The sequence below is a fragment of the Ostrea edulis genome, chromosome 7 (genome assembly GCF_947568905.1).
Source record: "Ostrea edulis chromosome 7, xbOstEdul1.1, whole genome shotgun sequence".
NCBI classification, from domain to species: domain Eukaryota; kingdom Metazoa; phylum Mollusca; class Bivalvia; order Ostreida; family Ostreidae; genus Ostrea; species Ostrea edulis.
The window spans coordinates 71,298,915-71,314,067 of record NC_079170.1 but is presented as its reverse complement, the minus strand read 5'-3'; the positions used below and the strand labels follow the sequence as shown (position 1 = coordinate 71,314,067).

At 35.4% G+C, this 15,153-nt stretch overlaps 1 protein-coding gene across 2 annotated transcripts in view; it reads right to left on the bottom strand.

The window, feature by feature from the left end:
* Window positions 1-4,337: 4,337 nt before the first annotated feature.
* The window catches only part of LOC125653761 (muscle M-line assembly protein unc-89-like), a 41,409-nt gene continuing 30,593 nt past the window's right edge, over window positions 4,338-15,153 (bottom strand). Inside the window, exons 21-25 of one of the 2 annotated variants that reach the window (XM_048883360.2) lie at window positions 13,432-15,033; window positions 10,209-10,281; window positions 9,787-10,055; window positions 9,445-9,468; window positions 4,338-5,499 (exon numbers count right to left, since the gene is read on the bottom strand). In XM_048883360.2, the coding sequence (XP_048739317.2) occupies window positions 5,453-5,499; window positions 9,445-9,468; window positions 9,787-10,055; window positions 10,209-10,281; window positions 13,432-15,033 (2,015 nt within the window). In that variant the 3' untranslated portion in view covers window positions 4,338-5,452. The remainder of the gene's footprint in view (window positions 5,500-9,444; window positions 9,469-9,786; window positions 10,056-10,208; window positions 10,282-13,431; window positions 15,034-15,153) is intronic. The other variant, XM_048883361.2, reaches the window with a different exon arrangement.

The following is a 15,153-nucleotide window of genomic DNA, read 5'->3' as shown; positions in this document are numbered from 1 at the left end:
GTCAAACTGAACATAAGAAATCATAATACCATAGGGCTTCAAATGAAAATAATCTAATTTTACTTGTACAACGCAATTTGATTGGCTGAGCACACTGAAAAGAATCCATTTATAATGTATAATGTAACTTGGTGTGTGGACACGCCCCTTTGACAACCCAAACAACACTACTTTTCTAAATCTTATATCGTAGCACGTTAAGTTGTAAGCCTTCTATGAAATGGAAAATCAACGGAACAAAACGTGCACAATAAAATACCTTTCTTTGACTTTTTCTCGATGTTAAACAAGGCATATTTGTTTTTTAATAAGTATTGTAAGTACATAAAACATTATCGTTAAAAACGAACTTAAGCAAATCTTAACTTAAGTCTAAGTCTAGAATCTTAAATTGCTATAGCAACAAGGAACTCTTTTGCGTTGAGATAACAAAAAGATATAAAAAATGAATGACTTAAACAACATAGTCAGTGTCTAAAACGTCTAGTTTTTATCACTAATGCTGACGCAGGCACATACATGTACCACCCACCCCCCACCCCCCACTCCAACCCCCTTTATTAAAAAGAAACTTATTTTCATTTTTACATACATGTGCATACAAATTTTGATGTATTGACACTGTCGCCTCCCTCTTTCTAAAAGTAGTAATGAATGAAAGTGGAAATGTAAGAGCGATTGAAGCGATAATTTTATTAAATTCAATGCCTTTATTTATTCTGTCGACTGTGTGAGTACATGTAGCAAAGAAGCATAACTCTAATTAATTTCAAATTCGGGCTCGGACTGCACATTATTCGTGTGCAAATGCAGACTGTAAGTAATGATTGTTTTCTTCTTCCACATTGTCAACAAACTCAGTCAGGTATATACATGTACTTTTGCAGTCGTAACATTTTAGTGAAACGGTCGTATGTGTACGTGCTACTTTCACATTTACATCTACTTTACAAACTACGATCAGCCAGTGAAACGAACAATCGGGCGATCAATCCTGCGATATTTTGATCACATAAGAAGTAATATTTATGCTTATACATTTGAAAACGCCCGCTCTCAATTTTTCTGGGCTAGTGGTGTTACTTTTCGATTACATGGATTTGACTTCTTTTCCTGTAATGGCAATAATCTGCTTAAAGAAAAACATTTTTTTTTTTCATTATATGATTTTCAACGTCAAGATCCTGTTTTCGATCTACCGACAGTCTATTGTTTCTTAAATAAATGATTTGTCCGCTTCATGGTAGGGACAGATATCTTCAACGACAGACATCACGTTAATTTTCTCTTACTCGCCTCAAAAATGCAACCAGCGCGGCCATTTTGAACGAACTTAGCGATAATCTTAGAAAGTTAAGACAGCTCCAAGGCAGTCTTAAAATTTAAGACAAAATACCAATCTTAAGCCTAAGTGATTTTTTTGTGATCCACTTTAAGACCAGTCTTAAGATTTAAGTGCAACTTTATTGATTTAAGACAATCTTAAAGTTTAAGACAATTTCATGATCCCGGAGCCTGGTGACGTATTTTGTGTGATGTCAGGTGACGTATTTTGTGTGATGTCAAGTGACGTATTTTGTGTGATGTTAGATGACGTATTTTGTGTAATGTCAGGTGACGTATTTTGTGTGATGTCAGGTGACGTATTTTGTGTGATGTCAAGTGACGTATTTTGTGTGATGTCAGGTGAAGTGTTTTGTGTGATGTCAAGTGACGTATTTTGTGTGATGTTAGATGACGAATTTTGTGTAATGTCAGGTGACGTATTTTGTGTGATGTCAGGTGACGTATTTTGTGTGATGTCAAGTGACGTATTTTGTGTGATGTCAGGTGACGTGTTTTGTGTGATGTCAAGTGACGTATTTTGTATGATGTCAAGTGACGTATTTTGTATGATGTCAGGTGACGTGTTTTGTGTGATGTCAAGTGACGTATTTTGTGTGATGTTAGATGACGTATTTTTTGTTATGTCAAGTGACGTATTTGGTGTGATGTCAGGTGACGAATTTTGTGTGATGTCAGGTGACGAATTTTGTGTGATGTCGGGTAACATATTTTGTGTGATGTCAGGTTTAGATTTACAAAACATAAGCAACTTCCCGGTACTTTCTGTCGGAGCGACTCAAAAGTCGATTTTGCGCTGTGCAGTAAACATCAGACCTGCATGTGTAGTCTACACATATCGTCTGTTATCAAGATTCGCTGTGTCGTCTACACATATCGTCTGTTATCAAGATTCGCTGTGTAGTCTACACATATCGTCTATTATCAAGATTCGCTGTGTAGTCTACACATATCGTCTGTTATCAAGATTCGCTGTAAACTCCACTCTGCGTTTTTAAATCTGATTAAAAGTACATGTTCCAGTTATGCAAAGAACCTAGCAGGTTGTAAAACGTAAATAAACTGCACCAAATTACATTATATCGTATAACATAGGTTAAAATTAAGCTTCATTCCTTAACTAATAACAATCTGTATCATGTCTATGTTATTGGTAAACCTATGAAAGCGTTGTTGCAGATATCTTGAATGGGTTGTTTGGTTTTTTTTGGAAATCTTAACCTTTTCCTTCGGCGTATATAACACTCCATGGTGTTGCGATAGCTTGAAATTTGGGAGGGCGTTACGTTTTGTGTAGTAAGTCTATTTTGACCACAAGGAAGCGGCAAGAATTGATTTGTTTTGGACAGTTGCTGATTATCAAGGAAGGGGTTCTCTCATCAAACATTTTATGTTGAGTTTCTATATGCCACACAGACATTAGACTAATGAGAAATTACCCCCAGCTGGCTATTTACCTACGCTAACATGAAAGTTACCTAACATATACCACGTGTCATGTTCACGTCACAGGAAACCCAGACCGGCCGTTCTCATGCCCCTTCATTGTTCACGTCACAGGAAACCCAGACCGGCCGTTCTCATGCACCTACATCGATCACGTCACAGGAAAGACAGACCACGTCACAGGAAACACAGACCACGTCACAGGAAACACAGACCGACCGTTCCCATGCACCTACATCGTTCGAAATCAGGCAGTAATGTTTCACATATAGTTGGTATGATTCGTTTTGAAATTATAGTACAAGTGCATATACACTGTACTTCAGAAATGTCCATTAGTCCATTTAAGATATTTTGTTTCTCTCTAGAATATGACATATTTTGGGGAAATGCCATTATTGGACGTGAAAAAAAGATCACCAATAGTATATAAATGTATATATGAATTATTTAAAACATTTTAGTGCAAAAAGAAAATAATTCACCCATTTACGAGGTCCCAATATTCTGGACTTGGATGATCGGATATTAAAGCAAAAAACAAATTCTGATGATGTTGAACATCAGAGCAAATTTAGTAAAATCATAATTTTGATTTTGAAAATGTTTTTCCTGAAACAGGGATTAAAATCCAATCGTAGCAGTGATAATTTTACATAAGATTTCAACAGGCAGAACTCTTCGTTTGTGTTATTCAATCTACATTTTAAAATCTAAAAGTTTACATTTTCAAAGCGAAATATGATACGTTATTAAGATAATTATATCAGCTTATTTTATATAAAATATGAAAATGACACTTCTGGTGTATACTGAACTGTAAAACTCTACTTATAATAGACAAGGGTTGTTTTTACCTTAGCGCAATCACATAGTAAGTTAACGTATATACGAAGACTGTGTTTTGCATTTTCCTTGTTTATTTTTTAATGATAAACACACCACAATTAAGAAATATATGATTCAATAGCTTATGATGTAAATTCACCAACTGTTCTATGGACACTGATTTTGACTACGGATAACTCCGTTTAATGATCAAGATATAGGACTTACGACGAGTGTGACCGGTCGACAGGGGATGCTTACTCCTTTTAGGCATTTATTTGATGACTGGCTTTTTTTTTTAAGGTCGAGACCGGCTACTAGAGCATGTTGAATTTACAAAATGATACCCGATCAGCCATTTTTATATTGGGTTCGATGTTACAGGAATCCATTCAATGTTACCGAAATCCAACGTTCCTCTCTTCACGATTATGTTGCAAGAAAGACGAGCGTGAGTAGAGGTGATCAAAACTTACAATTAGTCCTGCCGTCAATCCTATGTTACAAAAATTAGTCCAAATCACAATCGTTTAGTGTGATGTTATTGTGTAGACAATAGGATTGAATTGATAATTCACATTCGATAAATCCTCCCAATGGTTATAGGTATCTGAAGTTTAAATTTTTGTTTCACATGTATAATAAAGGCAATTTTGAAAATAAGCGTGTTATCTGTAGGGTGTAATTACCCAAGCTGTGACATATTACAAACTCATTGCGATTTTTGTAGCTTTTATTAATATTCAATCCAACTTTTAAGAAAATTAACTAAAACATTGGATCCCAGGCTTGAAACAACATAAATATTCATGTACTGAAAAGATAAACAGATAAAATCCCTCACACCGTCAAATCATAAGGACAACTGATGAATCTAAGAAGGTGTATTGTATTATATCTTATATTTACTCACTCATAGTACACTGATTATGTGTACTCATAAAATAAAACTGGAGTGGACAATCAAACACTTGTATCTATAAATAGCAAACAACGAATGCTAAAGTAATGAAATACTCACTTTACTTATCACGTAGTAATCTCACTTTAACATACTACTCTCAATTACACACTAATCATTACAACAATTAAGTCCTGTAATGTGTTAATTGAAATAGGTTTTCTGCTCTGATCATTCTAATCACACTTTACTACTTTATTTTCTATCTTTGTAAAAAGAACGTCACAAAGCAAGCGCTGAATTGGGATGTTCTGCACATTTATATCCTAACATCTTGTAGAAATTTGCAAAAACCAAAACAATCACTTCTTTCGGCTAGCATTAAAATACACACATTCACAGCAACGGTTAAAATAACTCTTTCCTGCATATATAAAAACTTATTATATCTTGCAGTCCTATATATTTAGATAAACACAAACAAATGGAATGATATGTCTGGAGTAAGTAATTCAAATATGAAGTTTTTGCAATAAAAGGAATTAACTCAATACTACGTAAAAACGAAAGGTTTACTACCAACACAAATCAAATCATCACTCACTTTGTACCACGTGATTCCCATGCAATATCTTCCATGATACATTCTTGCCAAGAATTTTTAAGTTAACTACCTATGCAGGGATATATTGGTTTTCAAAGTTTTTACATGACACACACATTACACAAAACACTTATCTATAGCCCTTATCATGAACTATTACACTTCACGAAAATGTCTGGGTTTACCAACACAGTGTATTGAAATCTTTCTCTGTCGGTATGATGATAAAGCAAAGCAAAGTCTAAGTACCACGTAGATGAATGGCGATCAACGGAATGCAATTGTGCATTTCCCAGGCGTGGAAGACTCTTTGGTACACCAGTTTTCCCTTACTTGTCCTCGGCCAATTCTTCTTCTGTCAACTCGTAATGTTCGCCTGCAATGTTACCCAAATCAAGAATATATGAATTAGCAAGATACTGTCACGAAATATCATGCTAGAATTTGTACAAATATTTTCTAAAGTTATAATCTGATCTTTAAATATTTGTCGATTTGACCTGATTTTGCAAGAAACTGGAATAGAAAGATTCAACTTCTATATATATATATATATAAAAAAAAAAAAAAAAAAAAAACATTGACAGGATTCCTAACATAATACACGCCTGAAAAGTACGACAACTTAAATATCACAACATACAAAACTAAACAAGACAAATTCCTCTTATGAGTTACAATACAAAGCTGATTTTAGAGAGCTATTTCTGCAACAAAGTATTGTCTACCATCATCTAGTACAAGTAATTTGAATAACTACTTTCTTACTTCTGATAAATTATCAATTTAGTGAATTCAGTTTTACATTCATTGTTCTCAATAGGTCAATATAAATTTGAATATCATATTGAATCACCTGTCATCGATTATGTCTGATTAATTCTGCATACACAATCACATCGCCTTATAACAGTGGAAAATTATAGCCTAACATGCTTTACAAATCTCTTTTCAAGCATCAGATGGCTGTAGACCCGGTTATACAGACGACAAAACATGCCAAACACTTACATTACTGTTTACAAATCTCTTTATCTTACTTAAATACAAAATATATTCAACGCACTTTTTGGGCGCCTGTGTTGAGTACTAAATATGCACAAGTCCAGCACACAAAACGTTCTCCACCTACATTTTTCTTGCAAATGAAATACAGAGTCCCCGAACGGTAAGCGAATATATTACCAGCTTCACACCCACGTCAAAGTTATAGAGGTTCATCCCATGCATTCCACAATTCTAGCGATGTATGCTTTGAAACTATACAATTCGTCACAGCATGTATCCCTTTTCAGATTTTATACATTCTTGATGTTGATTTTGTTTGAAAATTGGCATAAAAAGTTTTTTTATGTCCTATTTTCTTCACACACCATGAATTCAAAGATCAACAAGAATTCTTATACGAACTACAGTGTATTACAGTATTTGAAAATGAACACGACTGATCAAAATAATAGTTTATAAACAAAATAAGAAAAAAGAAAGAAATTGACAAGCATACGATTTACATTCAAATATGGAATGAGTCTTCCTGCATAGAAATGGCACACAAACTGACACACATGCTCTGTCAGATATAAGGCATTTTCAGGCTTAAGGAGGTATGCTACACCAGAGATATTTGATGTGGATGAAAAGTGGAGGATATGTACAACAATATTTTGAAGTTGAAAATTTTCAAATTTACTTCATTTTGTCAAAAAATACAGTTTTAATAGAGGGTAATCTGGAAAAAAATTAAAACCCCTGCTGGACTCGAACCTGCGACCTACAGTTCAGCAGTCGGCATTCTAACCTACTGAGCTACTCAGCTAGGTACTTGAATGGAAAAGGAAAAGTCAAATATCGTTGTTATCGATTTTTTTCATCCATATTCATCCATATTCAATTGCTGTGACAAAATTTAGAAATTCATTTCAAAATTAAGGATTATGACGATGTAGAGTACTACCTTAAGACAAAATGTTACACATGTGACAACATTGTTGGTGGTGAAATGAAACTGCAAAACTAATGATCGCTAGAATCAAAATGCTACCACTTAAGCAGTTGCATCGCAAACATTTCCAACCGTAAAAAAACCGTTATGTTGTGATACAATCATATTGATTCTTATTTTACTTATTTTCAACATAATTTCATTTAATGGGAAACATGCCAAAGAGAATACCAATGAACTCCGTCAATCGCCTGAACCACCTTGCACACACAACATTATGCTGCAACACTAATAGTTCGTAAACAATAAGCTAAGACAAGCTTTCGAATCATTAGATATAGGTTGTTTGCATATTATATCATACGTCTTTCTAATTGAGAGATTCTAAAACATTCCCATATACAATATGCAGAGTTATGTATAGAGCATTATGATTAAGTTTGAGAAAATTCTTTTCATTATATTTTTTCTTTTACATTATGACCCCTGGGTCGAGGCCTCTGCTGGTGGACTGTTAGTCCCCGAGGGTCTCTACAGCCCAGTAGCTAAGTACTTCGCTACTACCTTGAAAATACGAATGTATATTTAATTGCTGTGACAAAATTTAGAAATTCATTTCAAAATTAAGGATTATCTCCCCCATGCATAGCTCTTATCCTTAGACGAATTTGACTCCACTTTTTGGCACTCTGATTTCCCTTAAAATAGCTCTAGGAAGTTTATTGTTATTTCGGATTTCACACATTTCGGTTGAGCATCACTGAAGAGACATTATTTGTCGAAATGCGCATCTGGTGTATCAAAATTGGTACCGTATAAGTTTTACAGTATGGCCCCTGGGTCGAGGCCGCTGCTGGTGGACTGTTATTCCCCGAGGGTCTCTACAGCCCAGTAGCTAACCTTGAAAATACTATTTAATTGCAGTGATAAGATTTAGAAATTCATTTCAAAATTAAGGATTATCTCCCTCGTGCATAGCTCCTATCCTTAGACGAATTTGACTCCACTTTTTGGCACTCTGTTTTCCCCAAAAATAGCTCTAGCAAGTTTATTGGTATTTCGGATTTCAAGCATTTCGATTGAGTATCACTGAAGAGACATTATTTGTCGAAATGCGCATCTTGTGCATCAAAATTGGTACCGTATAAGTTTTACATAAATGAACATAAAAAAATGTAAATCTACAGTAAATGTACAAAACCCCTAATTTGGACCTAATGTGGCCCATGGATCATAGCTTGAAAAATAAATGCAAACTAAAACTCTACGCTATATGAAGATAGTTGAATATTCGTTTGACTGTGTCACTATAAATTCCTCCTTTTTCCTCTTTATATATGAAAAATATCAAACTCCCCTTCTGGTTTTCCCCCAGGACCCAATTCCCATGGTTTGAACGAACTTTAATATACACTAGTATTTGAAGTTGAAAAATTGCACTATCATTTTCCTGAGAATTATATTCAAAATTCGTATCTCATTGCTTAAGTCTTTAAACAGTTTTGTTTTGTGAAAACGTGAAGATAATGAAATATTGATCATTCTCATAATTACCATAACGAATACAAAATTCAGAGTTGGGCAAACACGGACCCCTGGAAACACCAGATGTGGGATCATGTGCCTTGGAAGGGTAAGCACCACCTGTTAGCTGGTCACACCCGCCGTGAGCTGTATGTCTTGGTCAGGTAAACGGAGTAATCCTTAGTCAAAATCAATGTATAAAGAACGGCCTTACAATTGGTATGAAAATGTCAGATAACATTCGACATAATGACACATTGTTTATGCCTTGCCGCACCAGGCAACAAGTTTATGGCTTGAAAAGAGCCCAGGAGGGCAAATTCAATTAACTTAACATGAATAAGCCTGGTAAATTGTTCCCTTATGATTACTCTGAAGATTTTACAAATTTTTCTATGTAAAATAATAAATTCCTGTTAAAACCCCGCTATGATCTCGGGTGTATCATGGTCAGAAGAAATTCTAATCTTCAATATATAGAGAAGCTTTTGTGAAAATTGGTTCCTGGGAAGAAGAATACTTCAATACGTCATCCCTTTTTGACTTTATTCTGAATCTCCTCTCTTTGGAATGAAACAAGACTTTTCATTTGAATCAACTTGAGACATCCTTTATCCGAGGATGACTTGTAGTAAGGGTGATTGAAAATAACAATGTGGTTCTAGGGAAAACACTGAAAATGTGAAACATTTACGACTCCAACCATGTTGACGGCAACAAGGACAGGTAACAGACTACTTTTTATCAAATAATTCACTTGAGCCCTATTGCACTCCGTTTAGCTAAACCAAACGACACAGCGAAAACCTTCAACATAGCGAATAAGCAATGCAGCAACGTAAAATGTATATTTACCATAAATGCCCTTTAAACTATTTTCTGAATACAATAAGAGTGATATGCATTAATAACTACGAATGTGTTAAGAGAAATGTACATAAAAGGAATGCTTTACCCATGCAGGAATTCATGTACACTAAATGTATTGCTTATAGCAGTAGCTTGAAATACTTTACATGATGAATAACAAATACTATGCTTTCAGATTTTGTTTTCTAAATTACGACTTTTGACACTATAGTGATCATTCAAATGAAGTGACACGAGATAGGACTACACGGGGAGGTTGACAGAAATGCCAGAAACTTTTGATTTTTTATCCGGAGTCAAATAAATGAAATAGGAAACAGCATTTACCAGTAACTTCAACTTGTCTTCCATCGTGATACCAACTGATTTTGGCGCCATGTGCTGCACGGACTTTAACAGTGAGTTCAATCTCACTATGGAGGTTGACAAATTGGTTCTCAGGAGGAACAATGATTTCCGGAGGGTGGTGAACATGTGGATGGTGGATTGACACAGCAGCTTGTTCCTCCACAGACAGTTGTTTCGACACGCGCCTGGCACTTACTTCCAAGACCTGTGTTCGTCCGCTAGGTGTCTTCTGTTCCACAATTGCTTCTCTAAGAGAAGGACATGTAATCATGGTGTAAATGAACTATAGGTGGGCCTAATGCATAGAGAGATTTAATTTTTTCATCATCAGATAGAAAATTCCATTCTTTTATCACATAATTCGGGAATATATTGATAAACATCCTAAATCATCTTCGTACCTTGTTTCATTCATTTTCAGGGTATCCACATCTAGAATTTCCTTTACATCATCCATTGACATCAGTCTGTCCACTGTAAATCCAGCATATGATACATGTACGATTAATGCATATCATATAAAAAAGAGAATAAATATGGCCTTAAGAGGGTAGATGCAGTTTACAAAGTAAAATATTAAATCATAATTGCATTCCCATCCTGGTGACCTGAAGCACAATACTAAAATACGTGAATCTGCTGATACAGCACATAAGGATGCACACATATTATTTGACGAATTGCAGTCACCAGAAGAATGACTTCTTCCTATGAAATACACCTAAAGGTCACAGCGTGCATTAATTAATTCAATACGCAAGAGCTTGTTCTGTGTATCAGTTTTTAAAACGAGGCAGGCTACTGACAGACAAGTTAAAGGACACATCTCATGTTTTCAAAGTATACAAAATTATATGCATTTTGTCTTCTTTATGATTATAATTAATTCTAATAGTTCGTTGGCCGAAATTTTGCGATAATTAACCACAATACAGATTTAAATACATGTATAAGCCCCGATTTTATTTTTTTTTAAAAGTCTAGTTGATTATGTAGGTAGTCATGTGGTACAGTGACGTCACATGCGCCCTTCGAATTGTGAAAGTACTGCGAGATATTATTAAAAACTCAGCTTTTAGGGGCCTAATTTATTCACCATGGGCAACATTTGAATCGATGTTGACAAATTTCCCGAGATGTTTTCGCCACCAGTGCATACAAATAGCGATATCAATACCTAAATATAGCGAGGATTGATTGATTGATTATTGATTGTTTGATTCATTGATTGATTATTGATTGTTTGTTTGATTCATTGATGTTTTCCGCCACACTCAACAATTTTTCAGTTATCTGGTGGCGCCCTGATTTTATTAGTTTTTTATTGGTGGAAGAGAGAACCCAGATACAATGTACCTGGGAAGAGACCACCGACCTTCCGAAAGTAAATTGGGAAACTTTCTCACTTGCCGGCGCGAGCAGGATTCGAACAGAGGTGAGAGGCCGTGTGATTTTGAGAGCGATGCTTTAACCACTCGGCCACGGAGGCACTCAATATAGCGAGGAAAGCGAGAATGAAATCGGCAATATTGCGAGTAAATAATGTTTATATGGGTCGCTGTCTATAAACTGTTTGATAATATTATTCCTTTATAAATCTGTAATTGGCACTGTTTTTCTAAAATAAGCAGTGCAATCATTATTTTTGGATTAGACAAATTATAATACGTTACATTGTTGACAACTAGGCCCTAAGCCAAGCTACATGTACTGTCACGGGTGCATACCGGAAAGAAAGAAAAAGAAAAAACACACAAATCGATAAAAATTATCAAATTTAAAGTGAAAATCACATTATTTTATTTTGATAAAGCAATCATTATTTTTTTTAATTGTGATCAGCACGTAGTTAGGAAGTGGGAGCGCGGCGTTATACTGACGCACTCTTGAAAGATTCTACGAGTTCAATGAAGAAATGATTTTATAATTCAATTTAAAGTTAGGAAATACAACATTCTATTACTTAAATAATTAAACGTTCAATTATTTTGTATCATTAATTGTTTTGGTAAATCTACCAGTTGGTAGAAACTGAGAGCACGGATTACGTTACATATATGCTGTTACAAGGTGAAGGTCAGTCGATCCGAGTGTATATTGAATTTGAAGACCAAAACAGAATGTATGATGTAGGCCTACCAGTGCCTATAGCTTCGATATATTCATTTTCTCGCAGTTTATCAGGGTCTCTGTCCAAGCGGTTTTTGAAAAGGTGACTGTGTGTTTGTTTTTAAGGTAAAGTTCTTGTTCCAACAAAAAATTATCCACGTCTTTCTTCTCGTACCTTCCCTCGAAAAATTGAAAAATACTAAGTCATAATCCTTACTACCGACAACTAGTGCACCCGAGCACGGCACAAAACATCTTAATATAATATTATTTACAAGCCGTTAACGTGATGATTGGGGTTTTCTTTTGTCGATTAAATCTAATTTGTTTATGAAATCGCTAATAGATGTTTCAAACCCGAGGGTGTATATGACGTCACACATAATGGCGCGTAAAATAGCGAAAGTAAATATGCGTATCGCAAGATTTGAATTTCATCGCTTTCAAACTAAAAAAAAACTGCGCAAAATATTTCATTTAAAACACATTTAAAGTACTTTTCGGCATGAAAAGAATTAATTTTGCTGAAAAAATGAAAAGGTTTATAAACATGTGTTGTGTCCTTTAATAGTTTCAACAGTCTCGTTTAAAGTCAGCATTTCCAATACAACCTATTATTGGGTCAAATGCTGTATGTGGCACTGGGAGCCAAGTTTCTTCCGGGTTCTATCACTCTTTGTCTGAATGATTATGATCTCAAACGACACCCTATCTATTTTCTCTATTTCTGGATTATCATGTTGGGAGGTGATATATGTCTTTGTTCTAATATGAGATTGATAACTGTTCGCTATATTCACCTTTCACTGAAAAACCTTTTTCAGATTATATTTGCACCACTTCGGTTTAATCCGGGGTAGTGGGTTTTGCAAGAAAGCTGATATAGTGAAAAGTGGGCACATACTAAGATGAAGGACTGACTTCCGTCGGAAAGCCCAGTTGCGTTTTCATTTCATATTCACTGTTTGTTATCTTCACCTTGCATTTACTAACATTTAAAAACCCGCTCAATTAGCATTGGTGTATTCTTCACAGCATGAATATATTCAGTTGTAAGCATTGTTATCAAGAAAATAATTATAGTCTGCTGCACCATCTTTTACATGTTTTGTCTTGTTGATGTTTCGGGGCATTACACAATTGTTGATTTACTTGATGCCTGATCCTTTTACATGGGAGTGTACCTTCGTTCACCTCATTCATAACAAATGTCAATTTTATCCCAGAAAATGCTTAGTTTTATCATCATCTACGTCAAGAGAAGTTTGCGAGCCATTTTGTGAAATAAATAATTATTTTGCGAATTCTTATGAAATATTACGTTATAGATTTTTTTCAAATATCGAGTTAACATGACATCCGAAAAGACATGGGTATAGACCTGGACGATATAACAACGTGGGTCGATGAAAAGAACTGTGGTGGATGAAAGAGAAAGTGTTGAACATCTGTTCATCGAAAATCGAATACTGCTAAATTACATATTCATATCTAATTTGTGTGGATATTTCTTACGTGTTCTGCTTTCTAGTTTAGTTGTAGATGCAGAATTATCAGCCTTCACCGCTGTCGTGGACTCCGAAGCACTCTCTTTTCTTTCTACTTTTATTTCCTTTAGTGACTTTTCTTCAATGTTTTCAGACATATCTGTGGCATGACTCTCCACCGTTGTCGATTTGGTTCTAGATGTTGTGACCTTAGACGTTGAAACTGAAATAGTTTTGCTGTCAACTGCATCAGAACCTGACACTTCTACAACTTCTTCAAAAGAAACACTCTTAGTTTTCGCTGAAGATACAGTTTTGTTCTTGTTCTGGCTGGATGATTCTGCATCAGTGACAGTTCTTACGATCGTTGTCTCGGACTCCACCTCTGTGTTTTTGACAGCTGTTTCTTCTTCTAAGTCCTTCACACTGGAGGTGTCTTCCATTTCCAAGCTTTGTGAGCGACGTTTTGATTTCGAGAGCTTACGTTTTTTATTTTTGTTGATTTTTTCCATTTCACTTGCTGCCTCAACAACCGATTCTTCAAGGACGGATTTCGCCAAAACCTCTTCGAAAGATAAATCTTGCTCTTCAGTTTTCATTGAAACAGTTTCCCCTAAGATTGTCTCGGCTTGCTGAACTAAGTGATCAATATCGAATTCGCCATCATCAGTTGTTTTTGACATAGTCTCTGAACTTCGGATTGTTTCAACTGTTCTTTGAGCAGTCCCTTCATTTGTTTCAATGGAAAAGGATTCAGTTTTCGTCTGTTTTTCAGTTTTTTTATCTGAAACTTCTGTCTCTTTCAATACTGTTTCTTTTACGTCTAAAATTGTTTCTTTAATAGATTCCGTTTTTTCTCCATCTGTTTCATTAACCAATGTAGATTTCTTTTGAAGACTTTGATCATCAAGGGTTACCTTCTCCTTCATAATAACGGAGACATTCTCCACTTTGGCAAAATCAACATTTTCTGTTAAGGAAGCTTCTTCCTCAGATTGTACAGATTTTAGAGCAGACATCATTTTCTCCTCGGGTACCTGGACTGGAGATTCATCTACTACATCTGGTTGCTTTTGAATAGATACATCATCGGCTTTAATCTGTTTCTCTTGCACCGATACTTCCTCTATCTTTGCTTGTTTTTCGTGTCCAGGTGTCTCGGAAATCAACTCTGGTGTCTCCTGAACTTGTGTGTCGTTAACTACCGTTGATGTCTCCTGAGTAATCCTTTCTTCGCCTGACGTTGCTTTCTCCTGAACTACTGCTGGTTTTTCTTCTACTGAGGCCTTTTCAGTTGCTGCGTGATTTCCTTGCTCTATTGTCATTTCATTCACAATGTTTTCAACTGCTTCAGATTTCTCTTCCTGTGCAACAACTGGTTTCTCCTGAACTGCTATCTGTTCCTTTGCTTGTTCCTCTTCTGCTTGCTTGGTTTTTTCCTCTGTACTGGCAGGACTCTCCTCTTTCACTCCAGCTGTTTCTTCCTTGCTTTCCCCTACTGGTTCTAGCGATGTTTCGGTACTAGGTGCCTCTTGCACTACATCGGTTGAATCACTTTTGGTCGGGGTTTGTTCCTCTGGTTTGTCAATTTCCCCAGACAAGCTTAGACGTCTGGTTTCACTACAATCCTCTGTAAGACATATAACAAATGTTACTTTTATAATCAGTTATTGATATATTCATTGATAAAATTATCAATCTTATCTAAAACAAATTAAGAGTTTAAGAGTATTAATAAAACTGTAAAAAA